The following is a 16,007-nucleotide window of genomic DNA, read 5'->3' on the forward strand; positions in this document are numbered from 1 at the left end:
ATTCCGTAGTTTTAAATTAGAAAAAAGTCAAATTTGATTTCAATTTCAATTATAAGCAAAAAAATAAAAACAAGAAATTATAGAAAAATTAGTAAAAAAGATACATTAATTTTATTTTATTTACCAAAAAAATACACCGATAGAATTATTTTTGTGTGAAAATTCAAAATTGAATCATCATTTTCGAAATGAATTTTTTTTAATAGCTTTCTTTGTCGTAAATTTTATTATCTTTATTTAGACAGTACGAAAGAGGAGATTTTTTAGCTCGTTTAAAATGTAAATAAATAAATAAATAAACAAAATTATTATTAAGAAACAAGAATAAATGAAGAATTTTTTATACTTCGATAATACTGATGTTCACCGATGCTATCGGACTCGGCACAGTGGCGCATATCGTGAAGACCAAAATCAGAAACTTGAAGAACCCAGCGTGAAGTCACAACGCAATTGGAAGACTTGAGATTACCATGGCAGACTAGTACGGATGACTCGTGAATGTACAACATACCCTGATGTAAAAATAAAAATAATTTTCTTTTTTTTAAAATCATTACAATAAAGTAAATATTATATTATATAAAAATGATATCAATTTCATTTTACACTTCTTGGTTAATTAAAAATTTTACCTTAATGAGATCATGAACTAATGATGCAATGAACATATCGTCTAATTTTATATCTTCATTTTCAATGATATCCTGGAAAAAAGAACGGAAAATTATCAATTTTTGCATTAAGAAATATTTTTTATTTCTCATTTAACTCTTTAAATTCATAAATAATTCTAATAAATAAAAAAAAATAGAAAGTAATAATTAATAGAAAATAAAATAACAATATAAATAATAAAAATTAATTTTAATTTAAGTTTTAAATTTACGTTTTGTGCAATTATTTTGATGTAATATAAGAATAGAAAGATGTAAACCGGAAGTTCGTCCGAAACCGAAAGGTGTGGACTATGAATAAATAAATAATAAAAATTAATAAATAAATTAAGTAAATAAAAATATGATAAAATAATAAATTAGAAAGTTAAAATTTAGACATAACAATTCTATTAATAATTTTTAATAATAGAAATATTAATAAAAATATATAAATTTAAACTTTCTTAATTTTAATTAAAATTAGATTTCATTTTGTTTTCTTTTCTATTATTATACATATATAAATAGATTAGAATGAAAAAAAGGAAATTTTTTTCCGCAAATTGAATTTCGATACTAAATATTATCTATACTTACGTAAAGACTTCCTTTGGCACAATAATCGGTAATTAATAATATCCTCATGGGCTCGACGCACGCTCCAATAAAAGAATTGAGATTACCGTGTCTTATTTCACGAAGAACGCGCATCTCTTTCATAACGTCTCGTGAAATGTCTTTTTTCTTGGAAAATTTCAATTCCTTTATTCTAACTACCACTCCATGATAGTGACCAGTTTGTGCAAATACCTGATTTCCACATCTTGACTCATAAGACATAGCACTAACTAAACTTAACTGAAAAATGAAAAATAAAAAAAATTCCATTAAACCGCCAAATTGTTTAATTTATTTTTCTTTTTAAATATACTCAAAAAAAAAAACATATGTATTTCGTTAATTAGGGACGTATGAATATGTTCTAAAAATCATTAGTTAGAATTTTCATTTTATGGAATTTCATTTGTCCTATTTACTTTTGAGCAGTAATTTTTATTTGTTCGAATTAGTATTTTGCAGAATTTTCATCAAACCGATTTTCTATATTATAAAATTTTTATATAATCAAAAATTTACTTCACAGAATGTTTGTTCGAATTTTTATTTGTCAGAATTTATATTTGCTCAAATTTTCATTTAACATAATAGTCATTTTAAAAAATTTGTATTGGGTAGAATTTCATTGCATAGAATTTTCTTTCAGATGAATTTTCATTTGTTCGAATTATTATTTGATATAATTTCCATATAACCGATTTTTCATACTATAGAATTTTTACTTAACCGAAAAATCATTTAACAGAATTTCTAATTACATAATAGAATTTTCATTTGTCCGAAATTGCAAATGACCGAACAAACAATCGACAGAAAGATTTCGGCATGATTTTTAAAATTATCCATAAAATTGTGATTGGTTGATTTTAAAAATCGCGCCGAAATCTGTCTGTCGATTGTTTGTTCGGCCGTTTGAAATTTCGGACAAATGAAAATTCATCTGAAAGAAAATTCTATGCAATGAAATTCTACCCAATAAAAATTTTTTAAAATGCCTATTATGTTAAATGACAATTTGAGCAAATAAAAATTCTGACGAATAAAAATCCGAACAAATAAAAATTTTGTGAAGTGAATTTTCGGTTATATAAAAGTTTTGTAATATAGAAAATCGTTTTGATGAAAATTTTGCAAAATGCTAATTCGAACAAATAAAAATTCAGCTCAAAAGTAATTAGGACAAATGAAATTCCATAAATTGAAAATTCTAACTAATGTTTTTTAGAACATAATCATGCGTCCCATAATTTTCATTATTTATTTATTTATATTTTTTAAATTGAGCAATAAATGTTCAAATAATTGAATTTATAAAATAATTTAACATGAAAAAATGAAATTTACGAAATAATTGAATTTAAAAATAATTAAAATTTAAAAATTAGTGAAAATTTAGAAAATAATTTGTTCATTAATCGATAAAAAATTTAAAAATAATAAATAATTCTTTTACTTATATTCAAAATAACAATTTTTTTCATTATTTACTCAAAACAAAATTTTGAGAGATTGTTTTATCTCCAACAAAAAAAAAGTTAAATAAAAATAACTAATAAAAAAAGAAAAAGAAAAGAAAACTGTTTTTTATGATAATAATTAAACAACAATAAAACGTATAAATAATAAAAGAATGAAAAGTTTATAGAAATCATTTAATTTTGTGACTCTACGTACTTTACTAGGTGACGACATCAAATTGTCCAGATGGGGATAACCGTGTATTTCATTTGGATCAATTTTCCAAAGTAATCCCTCAATTTCCTGTTCGATTTTCCAACGACGATATATACTTATTGTGACTACAGTGGCACAAAATAATAAAGCCGCTAAAACGCCAGCAGCTATTATGCTACGAAGATGCATATCATCTTGAGGACAATGTTCATTTCGAAAACCGCAACCTGGTTCAGCTTCCGGTTTATTTTTACCTGGCCAATCCATTGCTTCTGAGGGCCGATAAACCTATTAAAAAATAGAAAAATGTGTTTTTTTTTTTGCAAATCGGGATATCCTCTATTTTTCCAAACTATTAAAGTTTATTATTATTTTAATTACTTCTTTGTATTTTAATTAAAATTCTTCCAATTATACTTTGAACAAATTATAAAAAAATTATTTCAAATATACAGAAATTAATTATAAATGATTTTTTCTTTTTAAAAAAATTTTTCAATTTTATTAACATATATTTTATTATTTTATTTTAATAATACTTATTTATATTATTTCACTAATAATTTTATTATATTACTGTAATATAAAATATTATACAATATTTATTACTGTAAATAAATAAATATTTTTTAATTTATTCTTTAAAAATAATAATAAAGATTCAATAAAATTAATGGTTAATATATTAAAGATCTCTTTTCTTGATTGAAGAATAATTTTTAAAATCACTAGTTGAAGAAATTTTCTTTTAAAATAAATGAGAAATTAAAATTCACGATTATAATGATTCGATGATTTTTTTAACAAAAAAAAAATTTCAGAATTAATATATACAATATAAATAATCTGAATGGATGCTGTAAATGACTCACTCACTAGATTTTCACCCTGATGAAATTGACCGACTGGTTTCATTTGATAATCACAGGAAAAATTAAAAACTTGAAAAGGGTCTTTTTTAAGAGCAAGAACCGAGAAGTTCCCTTCCGAATCACCGTGTTTATCCAATTTGATTGTAGCTCCACTTACGCCTAGGAAACAAAATAATCTTTATTTTTTTCATTCAATCAATTTATTTCTATTTTTTATAATATTCTTCCTTTTATATAAAGAATTTGTATAAATAGGCCTCGGATCGACTTTAAGATGCAAGAAAAAGTCATTTTAGTTAATTTAAATTCCAAGAAAAAAGTAGAAAAAGTCAAGTTTTGATTTTTAATAAATTTAATTGGTTAATAAATAATATTTTATTTCAAATAACTATTGTTATTAGAAAAATAAATTAATTTTATTAATTTCTTAATAAGAATAATTCTATAGGAATATTATAAAGAAAATTTTTTTCGAATATTTCAAAATTGAACTAAGACAAAATTTTGTTTTTTTGTCTCTACTGAAAGAAAATAAAAAAAGTCTTACAATCCGAGGCCTGTATAAAGAATTTTAAAATTCATTTTTTTTATCAGTTTATTATTTTGTAGGTTTTTTTTTTTTTTTTTTTTTTTTTTTGTTAACACTAACTTTGATATGTATGATTTTTAATGATGGTTTCTATTATTTGAGTTCCATTGCTGGCAATTTCCTCCAATGTACTTTCAGGATTATTTCGCAAAAGTTGATCAAGCGCTCTTGCATAAAGTTTAACAGAATCATAAAGATACGCCGCATGAATTGATACATACTGGAAAAAATGAAAATAAAATATAATTTTGTTGTTAGGAATTATATTTTTAAAATTCCATATTTTTTTCATCAATAATTATCTAATTAAAATTACAATATATTAAAAGATTTGAATTAATGTATAAAATTAAATTTCTTTAAAAAGAAAGAAAATTAAAATATTTTTAAAGACTTTTTTAAAATTAAAAAATTTTATTTTAAAATTGTTTAAAAATTTAAAAAATGTATTTTTAAAAAAAAGAGTATTAATATTTTTTAAAAATGTAATAAATAATCTTTTTTTTTCAATTTATTCACCTTTTCGAATTTTTGTGATCCAGTTTGGAACAATAGTGGAGTCATAAAATTAAAGGGTTCCTTGACATTATATTCGCGGACTTTCTTAGTGAATTCCCCGTAATTTTGAGTAGGTGGGGTGGAAACAACAACCAGAAGAGATCGTGCCTTTTTCAGGAAGTCCTTGGGTTCGAGACAATTTTTCAATGTATTGAGGTCGTCGGGTCCTGTCGATTTCAAGGTGAACAATGAATTTTGTTCAATTTGCGTATAAAAATTTGACGCGCTTTTAAAAAAGGAATATAAGAAGTTAAAAATTATAGGTTATGTTTATGATAGTTTAAAGTAAAAATATACAGAAAATAATTAATATAAAAAAAATTTTAATAAAAAAAAAAAAACAAGTGATGTTTATATTAAGTCTTCAATGCATCAAAAATATAAAATAAAGAACAGATTTTGATTTAATTAAAAAGGAATTTTTTATCATATAGGTAAAACTATCATAAACATAACCTCTATAATTTTTTGCTTAAGTCCCTTTCTTCAGAGCGCGTCACATATAAATATTTAAATGTTCTATAGTTTAACAATTGAAAAAAGTTGAAAATAATTAAAATATACTTACTCCATAAGTATTTTTGCGCCTCTTTCGACGAAAAAGTATTCATGTCGACATAAATTACCATATATTCTCCGTTATCCAAGAGCCTTTGAGTTTGCATCGATGTCATAAAGTCCCATAATGATAACGCGGTTCCCAAAAAAATATAAACTAGAAAAGAAAATTTTTTATGTAAAAACAAATTTTCTATTATTATTTGATTTTCAATTTAATCGACTTTTTATTTATAGTCGAATTTTTATTTAACACAAGTTATTTAATATTTGGTTTAATTGAATTTTCATTTAACTAAATATTTATTAATAATACCAATTTATCAGAATGCAAATTTATTAAATTAAAAAAATATCAATCTGAACTGAATTTGAAAAAACAGAATTTTATTTCCTCTAAATCACAGTAAATCGAATTTTCATTTGAAACAGGTGGAAAATTGATTTTTGATTTTTTAATTTTAACTAAAATAATATATTTTTGCTTAAATGAACATTTGGTTGAGTAAATATACTGCTAAATAAAAACTTGGTTAAATATGTATATAAATTCGGTTAAATAAAAGTTGAACTAAATAAAATTCAGTTTTATAAAAATTTGACTAATAAGTGAAAAACTCGTCAATAAAAAAATTATATCAATTTTAAAATTTTCTTAAATAATAATTATAGATTATTAATAAGTAAAATTTAAGTTTAATGGAAAAGTTGGTATACACAAATTCGGCTTAATAAAAATTTATCTCTATAAACAATTGGCTAAATGAACAATTGATAAAGTAAAAATTTACTTAATATTCGGTAAAATATGAAAATTGTACTAAATATTTACCTTTAAAATCGGTTTAACAGACGTTTGACTAAATAAAAATTTGTAAATACAATTTTTTTTTTAATTTTGCTAATTGCTAATTGTAAGTACAAAATTTGACTACTTAAAAATGAGGACAAATTGAAATTTTTTAAATAATTAAAGATTATTAGAAGGTAAAATTTTGGAATAATGAAAAACTTGCTTTTTAGAAATTCAACTAAATAAAAATTAAATTAAATAAAAAATTATCTTTATGAAGAATTGGCTAAATGAACAATTATAGGTAAAAATTAAACTTAGTTAAATATTCGGTTAAATATCGAAAATTTTTTAAATATATACTTATAATTTCGGCTTAATTACCGTTCGAAAAAATAAAAAATTTATTAAAATAAACATTTTTTTAAAAAAATTCTATTTAATGACAAAATTGCTAAAAATAGAAATTTCGCTTAAATTAATGTTAAAGTAAATAAAAATTTTCCTTTTAAACATTTGGCTAAATAGACAATTTATTAAATAAAAATTTAACATGAGTTAAATATGGAAATTTTGTTAAATTAAATATCAACTAATTAAATATTTGACTAAATACAAATTTTTTTAATTAGTTAAACATTTGGCTTAATTAACTTTGTTAACAATCAACTTAGTGAATAAAAATTGTGGAATTATATACAATGTGAAAATAAATGTCCCGATAGAAATTTTTTTTTTTTTTTGTAATTGGGTGAAAAAAAGTGTCACTAACTTCGAGTCATGTTTTTCGTTTCTTGTATAAGATGAAACCACCTGCTGACTTGACAGCATTCAAGTTTCTCTGTACAACAAACATGTCCATCCTCGACTCGTTTATGATGATTGATGGTGAAATTATGCTTTTTGGCTTGTTGCTCCAATGATTTAGCGACGGTTGACCATTCTTTTTCCGCAATGATGGTAAATTTGTTCCAATCATAATGAAGTAATAGAGCTATTACTGATTTTGTGACTTGAGTATCAGGTGGTTCAGTTCGTGCAAAGGTGTTTATTGCTGACGCCTTATCATCGGAACATTTCTGCAAAACAAATTCAATTAAATTCATATTAGTATAAATAGTTATTATTTATCATCAATTATTAACATTATTTTCATTTTAATTTACCCTACTGTTTTAATTTTGGACACATTTCCATTTAGAAAAATTATCATTATTATATATTTGATTGTTTTCTTTATAACTAAAGTGTTTTTTTAGCAGAATTTTATATTTAATACAATTTTTATTTAGCTGAATGTTAATTAAAATTAAAATAAATTTTCAAACTTAAATCGTCGTATCTTTGACAAATGTTAATGAAATCATTTGTCATTTTGTATACACACTTATTAGGGTACATAGAAGACGACAGCATAATAAAAAATTAAAGAATTATTTATTTTTTAATAATAATTAATTATAAACAGTGAACGGTCGGTAATCGCGTTTTCTAACCTTTGACGAAAAAAAGTCTGTGGGAAACATTAAAATTGTTGTAGAAATAGTGAAAAACTCAACATCTGCACGAAATATGTTTTTTAGTACAATTTAGTTGTAAAGTAATTGTAAAGGATTAAGTCTGGGTTTTTTCAAGGTCTCTAGAAAAACTCGATAAGGGATTATCCTAAAAATTATGATGCGTTATAACCATCATCAATAGTATCCACACTACCACGTTTGTACTTTCGGTATACGTGTGTTAGAAAAAATAGTATGTGCAACTCGGGAGGAAAATGATTTTATCGCCTTCGGCTCGTGCGCTCGCTACGCCTCGAACTGCAAACTACTCTCGTGGAAATCAACCATTTTTCTCCCTAGATGCACAATATACTATTTTTTTGGTTTTCAAAGAGTTGAGAATAATTTTGACATCAGAAAAAGGATTGCAGTATTTCATAATATAGAAGTGAATGTTTACATTGATATGATAAAATAATATCTTTCTCATCACATATTAGATTCTTAACAATTAAAGAATTTAGTAAACTTTTGAAAACTATTAATGTATTAGAATTAAGTCATTAAAGTCAATTGTACATTTCTGTTATTAACCCTTTGAGTGTCAGGCTCAAATACAAAAATCTGACCACGAGTGTCGAGAAAAATGAAGATTTCAAAAATCATACAGTTTGCTTAAGACATACTGGATCCGCCATGTTGAATTTTAAAAAACTAACACCGAATTCGTAATCAGCGACCTCAAAAAACCCCGAGTAACCAATTTCAAGCAAATCAAATCTATAAGATAGAAATAAGATTTTGGTCAAAGGCGTCACGCGACACTGGTGGCCAGTTTTGTCGTGACGCCTATAGGCGTCAGTGACACTGAAAGAGTTAATACGAATTTTTTTTATGTTAAGAATCATGTCAAAATCTTATTGATAAGGTTGGTTTCCATTGTTCCCACTCGCCATTTGTCACAATTCTTGTTAACTACCGCACGCTGCTCTAGTGAACATTTAGGGACTTATTTAATAATAGAATTAAAAGTTACTAAATTTTCACTAGAGCAGGGTGCGGTAGTTGACGAGAATTTTGACAAATGGCGAGTAGGGATTTTGGCGAGTGGGGACAATGGAAACCAACCATAATAAATATAAAATAATCAGTGAAACATCCAAATTGTGACACTTTGCAGGGAATGGTAACTGTTTTTCGCTACAGGGCGGGGTACTGGAATAGAAGGAAGCAACACGGAGAGAAGAGTTACAGTGGTGTCTACAAAACGCGTTTAATAGGCAAAAATATTGTTAGGATAACTTTACTGGCATTCGCTGTTACTAAACAGCGTTTAGTTCCTTGTAGTTGAATTTACTAAACGGTTCTTTTGCCAACACTACCCGTTGATTAAATGCGACTGCTCAGTCTCCCCACTTCTTACTAGTTTTTATGTTATGAAAATGGCAGACACTTATATTGTTTGCGACAGTTTGATACAAGTGAGTTGATTATATTTAAAAGATAAATCATGAATATAGAAGATTTATTGTCTAACTAGGGCTTTTCCAGTTATGAGGAAAAATTGAAAGGTAAGTTTATTCCATTCTATTAGTAAATTTAAAACAATATTTAAATACGATCGCCCGCCCCAAGAATTGCTGCATCTTTTAAGGTTATGTTTATCTTTACACGTGAACGGGACCGGCTTTGGACAATAATTTTTCAGCAGAGGAAATATAATATTTCTAAAATATAATTATATTTTATTGATATTATTCAAATAATCCATTTTTTGTATCAAATTATTCTAGAGTAAAATATTTCTCAAATTCAAACAGTGTTATTATTATTATACATTTTATTTACACTAATGCATTAATAATCTTAAATTATTTTTTTTAACAAAAACCATTGTAATTAATTAATATAATATTATTAATGTTCATATTAATTAATATAATAATAATTAATTAATTATTTTTAAAAATCTTTAATTTTTGATTTCTATAATATTCATATGTTAAATTAATCGAACTAGTTCAAAAAGATCTCTATTTATTTTAATTAAGATGCGAATTATATTAATTTTTCCAAGTGTAAAGATAAAATAATTGAATATTTATATATTTCGTTGAAAAAAACAAAATACTTGATCGCAAAAAATATACTTAAACAACTTTTTTTTTTAAATAATACGTCATAAATGTCAATTTTAACAAAACTAAACTGCTGAATCATGAAAATGACCTCCTAGTGGAGACTCGCCCATATATATATTTTATTCCGATTATTCTAATCAGAATTTTTTTTTTTTGTATTTACAATCAGCGTATCCATAGTGTCAGTGTTCGGTATATTATGTTGCAAACATGGTACATATTATACATATATATATACAATATGTGATGGAAGGGTAGGGAGAGCGCGGCACGATGCAACGCAACACACTCGGTTAATAATAAACCGTGGACTAAAGGAGATAGGGGAGCAGGAACAAAATGAACGGACAACTCTGGAAGTGCATACTGCAACGGAGAGCTCCGCATGCTGGAATGTGACATGTGCTCATTAACATATAAATTAAACATGACAACTCGGGGTCAGTTCTTCTTTTAACGGCGACCACCGCCGCAACAGGCTTTTGCGCATATATACATACACCCCCTCCGGGAACCATATATATATATAAGCGAAACGTACTAATTTCAAAATTTTCATATCTCGCAGATTACACGCCCTTTTATATAATAATATATAAGCGAACATAAACGACGAGTCTTCATCAAGCCTCTTTGAATTTTCAATCATGTCACACTCTTGTCTTTTCATCTTTCAGCGGTTCGCCTCTTTATTGCTTCCATTCAAATTCATTATATATTATATACGTTCTAAAACGACTTATTTATCTCGATTTTATATCTCAATATTCTGTTAAGTAAAAAGTTTGCTATATATATATAATTTTATGAATTAGAGATTTTGCTTAATGAAAATTTAGCTAAAAAATTTGGTTATAATACTAAATTGTATTAGTGGAAAATTAATTATTAACAAAAATTAAAATAAATCATGTTCCTTTTAATATTATTGAAATCAGATTTTTAAATAAAATTTAAAATACAAGAAAAATTATATTCTTTCTACCATAATAGCTATAAAAAATGGGAAGATGTAAAATTGTGAATTCGAGTCAATTGTGAAGCATAAATATTCTCTAACAATAATAAAATTTTTTTTTGAAAAAGGACAAATACATCATTTTATGCAGTTAAAGTACCTACTCAAAAAGTCGCACACACCTGATATATATTATGTAGGTTGATACTTGCCTACATAATAACCTATCTCAGCCAGCTATCTTTCCTATCGAGCAACCTACCTATATAGCTTCCTACCAGACGCGGGATAGATCTCGACAAAGCCTATTACGCTCGTGCGTGGTACCGCTAACGCTAGATTTAGATTTACCTTTCCTTCGTTTCAGTAAGGTTTCACGTTTGCACTTGAAATTACTTTTAGATCAAATCTAACAAGTGCAGTTGATTCTAATTAGCAAATTGTAATACGTTAATTGCTGAGGAACTGTTTTACTACATAAACTAGTTTTCACCAGAAAACAAAAAGGAAAAAAAAAGTTAAATAAACTCAGCTTGTTATGATAAACTTTAAACATCAACAACAGTTAATTGAAATCTTTTATCTATTTTAAGTTGAATGTTATTATTTTTTTTTCATTATTATCATTATCATCATTTTTATTTTTAGCTTACTTTAGGATAATAATAACAACAAAATAATAAGAAATAAGTTTAACAATTTATTTAATTTTTCATTTTCATTTTTGAGATTAAACATTTGGAAGGTTTTCATTGTCCCCGCTCGCCATTTGTCATAATTCTCGTCAACTATCGCACCCTGCTCTAGTGAAAATTTAGTGACTTTATAATAGTTAAAATTAAAAGTTACTATAAAGTCACTAAATTTTGGTTGGTTTCCATTGTCCCCACTCGCCATTTGTTATAACTTTCGTCAACTATACCGAACCCTGCTCTAGTAAAAATTTATTAACTTTATAGTAACTTTTAATTTTAACAATAAATTCACTAAGTTTTACTAGAGCAGGGTGCGTTAGTTGACGGGAATTATGACAAATGGCGAGTGGGGACAATGGAAACCAACCTTTTCACTATAAAGCAAAGTGCGGTAATTGACGAGAATTATGACAAATTTATAATTAACGATTTAAATCAATCATTGAGGTGAAAGGATATTGACATTTTCTAAATAATTCTTCACAGAATTTCAAACTTAGAAAAAAGAATCCTTAATTTAAATATAGATATCTGTTTAAACGATTTTGTTTAATTTAGCACTGTTTGTAAATTTTATTTTATAATATACGGAAAAGGTCGATTACTTTCATTTAAAAATATTTGTTTGAATTAAAAAACATAATATATTTGATTTAAACTTAGGGTACAGTCACACTTCAACGAAATTTAGTGACTGTTTAGTAACATTCTAGTTACAACCGAAATTTTTGGAAAATTACTAGAAAGTTACTAAACATTCACTAGATTTTGTTGAAGTGTGACCAGTCAAATGTTTCTGCATGCATGAGATAGCGTGACCGTAGCCTTAAGGGTTAGTTTAGAATGGGCGCATTTAATTTCCACTGGAAATCAATAGTCTAGAACGTCTGAAATATGACATAGCTTTATAATTGTGACAAATTCTTCACCCTGCTTTTGTCTATTCGGTTGGTTGCCATTGTCCCCACTCACCATTTGTCATAATTGATAACTCGCCCGACGCTCGGATGAACGCTCTATTGGTAGTCGGGTAGAAGCGAGCGTCAATGGCTCTCTCGCTGCTACCCGACTACCAATAGAGCTTTCGTCCGAGTGTCGGGCGAGTTATAGAATTGGGAAGCTCAATTGTTGTCAACTACCGCACCCTGCTCTATTGAAAATTTAGTAACTTTATAATAACTTTTAATTTTAACAATGAAGTCACTAAATTTTCACTAGAGTAGAGTGCGGTAGTTGACAAGAAATTATGACAAATTTTTAATTAACGATTTAAATCAATCATTGAGGTGAAAGAATGTTGACATTTTCTGAATAATTGTTCTTTTAAAAAGAAAATGCTTATTTTTTAATATAATTTATGTAAGAAAAATTTACAAATTTACAACATAAGGGAAAAATATAGTATAATATAGACAAAATATAGGGAAAAAACTAATTTTAAAATGTTGCAAAAATTGGAGAACTTTCTCGTATATATATATATACAAGATGTGTAACGGAAGATCAAAACACCTGTTGCTACTTGTTTGAAGCCGAAGGGCAAACTAAAATAACGGGAGGCTTTCAAAGATCGGATGTCGCTGAAAAACTCTTGGAATGTAAAGAGATTCCATCACAAACGCGCGACTTTTCTCAGATAGAGTCTTTAACATTCCATATATATTCCCCCTACATATAAAAAAGAACGTTTACTATTTGAAAGTGAGCAAACACAAATTAAGTATATATGTATAAAATTTTATTATCATATAATGGAATTTTATTAATTAATTAAATCTATGAGAAAGCAAATTCAAAAAGACAAATTTTCTTTGAAAAATTGGATTAAAATATAATTGTGTTGCATCTTATTTTTAATACATTGAAAAACAAAATTTGGCATAGTAAAATCGTTCTATTATAGGCAATTTAGATTACATTTTGGAGTTTCCGAGCCAACAAGTTTTAATCCGAATCTAAATTTCTACGTAACTTAACAAAAAAAATTCTTTCCACATCACTCCGAATCGATCCGTGTTTTATTAAAAATCTTAATTTTAATCCTGCAATTTCATTTCAAATCAATCCGATGCTAAATTTTAGTCCTTTTAAATTATGAAATTTTGATTTCAAACCCAGTATACTTTTTTGATAATAAGACAACAGTAGTGTTTATTTTGGACATGGTGGCATGATATTAGTGTTTCACATCGATGGAGGTGCTGTTGTTGAGCCTTTGGACATTGCCGGCCGGCTCGTTGGAGAATATGTGTGTTATTCTCGGCTACACTCGGCTATATTTAGACGAGACCACCTTGAGAGTATCCGACTTAGTGGGTAGGTAGTGAGACCAATCTAGCGATTTTCTTATACTAAATGTGGCATAATTTTTCAAATTCTATTAAAACTTGCCAATGTATATATTATTATAAGTAGACTTTGACCAAAAATCATCTTTTCTAAGCGAATCTCTCTCAATAATTTATACAAATTTTTTTCTTCTACACAGTAAACTTGGTTGTCTCTTTTTCTATTGCAACGTTTTGATGCACATAAGTTATATCAAAAAGAGATCGTTTTGTGTGTTTTGATGCAAAAAATTTAATCAATTTATATCAATCATGGCCGAATTGAATCGACTCAAAATTAAACGAATTTTTTTCAGATATTTTGGTAATAGTACAATTGCGGAGACCATTTCACTATTTAATTTGAAAATGAAAATAACAGAAAATCAAAGACAATGTGCAATTCGATAATTAAAAAGTGACAGCTTATAAACATAACCTAAAATGCATGAGAAAAAAATTGTCGATAAAATCAATATAGCCGAGCTTTTTAGAAGGTAGATGGCAGCACTCATCTATTTTCTTTCTTTAAATTTTATCTGAATCGTTTTTATAAAAAGCAAAACTGCCATCTACCTTTTAAAAAGCTCGGCTATATTGATTTTATCGACAATTTTTTTCTCATGCATTTTAGGTTATGTTTATAAGCTGTCACTTTTTAATTATCGAATTGCACATTGTCTTTGATTTTCTGTTATTTTCATTTTCAAATTAAATAGTGAAATGGTCTCCGCAATTGTACTATTACCAAAATATCTGAAAAAAATTCGTTTAATTTTGAGTCGATTCAATTCGGCCATGATTGATATAAATTGATTAAATTTTTTGCATCAAAAAATGAGACCGTTTCGTGTATCACTTCTAAAAATGATACACAAAACGATCTCTTTTTGATATAACTTATGTGCATCAAAACGTTGCAAAGATTTGATGCAATTTTTGGTCTCAATTTGAGACTTTTAGGAAAACTGTGTACAATTGCATCAGTACTTTTTCATATAAGCCGAAAAAGGACTCTAAAAAAAGGGAGTAAAATTTTAAGTCCCAACGAGACTGTATAAAAGCCCCAACTTTTTTGGAGTTTATTATTAATTCCAAAAATTTGACTCCCAACTTTGGTTAACAGTTGTTGAAAAGAGACTTAAGTTCGAATTATAATGACGACAAAAATGTAAAGCACAGTTGTATTTTATGATGTTTTAAGATGAAAAATCTGTTGGATTTAATAACCTAGCAGAATGCAAAGCAGAAAATCATGAGAGTGAAAAGGATAGCGATATAATTCTATCTCTACTACACTCATGGTTTTCTGTTTTGCATTCTGAATTTGCGCCGTCATGGTAGTGCACCCTAAAAGTAGTAATCAGAATAAAGAAACTGGTATATAATTCTGTATAGTTTTAAAATAATCGAATCTTTTGTAGTTTAAAATTTGACCGAGATATGGCTTCCGCAAAATAAGAAAAATAACTTTTTACGTGAAAATCTTATTGACAATAACTATAAAATAAGAAGTGGAACATCTGAATTGTGACACTTTAAAGGGAATGGTAGCTTTTTTTCGATACACGGCGAGGAACTAGAATTGTTGGTTGTCATTACCCCCATTCGCCATTTGTCATAATTCTCGTCAACTACCGCACCCTGCTCTAGTGAAAAAGGTTGGTTTCCATTGTCCCCACTCGCTAATTGTCATAATACTCGTCAACTACCACACCCTGCTCCAGTAAAACTTTAGTAACTTTATTGTTAAAAAATTAAAACTAAGTTACTATAAAATTACTAAATTTTTACTAGATTAGGGTGCGTTAGTTGACGAGAATTATGACAAATGGCGAGTGGTGACAATGGAAATCAACCTAAAGTCACTAAATTTTTACTAGAGCAGGTTATGGCAATCTTTATTGTTAAAATTTAAAGTTACTAAATTTTCAATAGAGCAGGGTGCGGTAGTTGACGAGAATTATGACAAATGGCGAGTGGGGACAATGGCAACCAACAGCATAGAGAAAAGCAGGGTGAAGCAGGTGTCAAAAATATAAAGCAATGTCACATTTCGGACGTTC

General features: G+C 26.8%; 1 protein-coding gene across 1 annotated transcript in view; it reads right to left on the reverse strand.

Moving 5' to 3' along the window:
* The window catches only part of LOC127278986 (receptor-type guanylate cyclase Gyc76C-like), an 87,278-nt gene that overhangs the window by 5,260 nt on the left and 66,011 nt on the right, over window positions 1–16,007 (reverse strand). The window contains exons 3-11 of the mRNA XM_051301007.1: window positions 7,094–7,400; window positions 5,539–5,685; window positions 4,932–5,137; window positions 4,473–4,632; window positions 3,828–3,982; window positions 2,952–3,239; window positions 1,257–1,517; window positions 636–707; window positions 347–515 (exon numbers count right to left, since the gene is read on the reverse strand). Coding sequence (XP_051156964.1) covers window positions 347–515; window positions 636–707; window positions 1,257–1,517; window positions 2,952–3,239; window positions 3,828–3,982; window positions 4,473–4,632; window positions 4,932–5,137; window positions 5,539–5,685; window positions 7,094–7,400 — 1,765 coding nt within the window. The remainder of the gene's footprint in view (window positions 1–346; window positions 516–635; window positions 708–1,256; window positions 1,518–2,951; window positions 3,240–3,827; window positions 3,983–4,472; window positions 4,633–4,931; window positions 5,138–5,538; window positions 5,686–7,093; window positions 7,401–16,007) is intronic.

Source organism: Leptopilina boulardi, unplaced genomic scaffold, assembly GCF_019393585.1.
Source record: "Leptopilina boulardi isolate dan_hultmark-lab unplaced genomic scaffold, ZJU_Lbou_2.1 LbouV2_213, whole genome shotgun sequence".
NCBI classification, from domain to species: Eukaryota; Metazoa; Arthropoda; class Insecta; order Hymenoptera; family Figitidae; genus Leptopilina; species Leptopilina boulardi.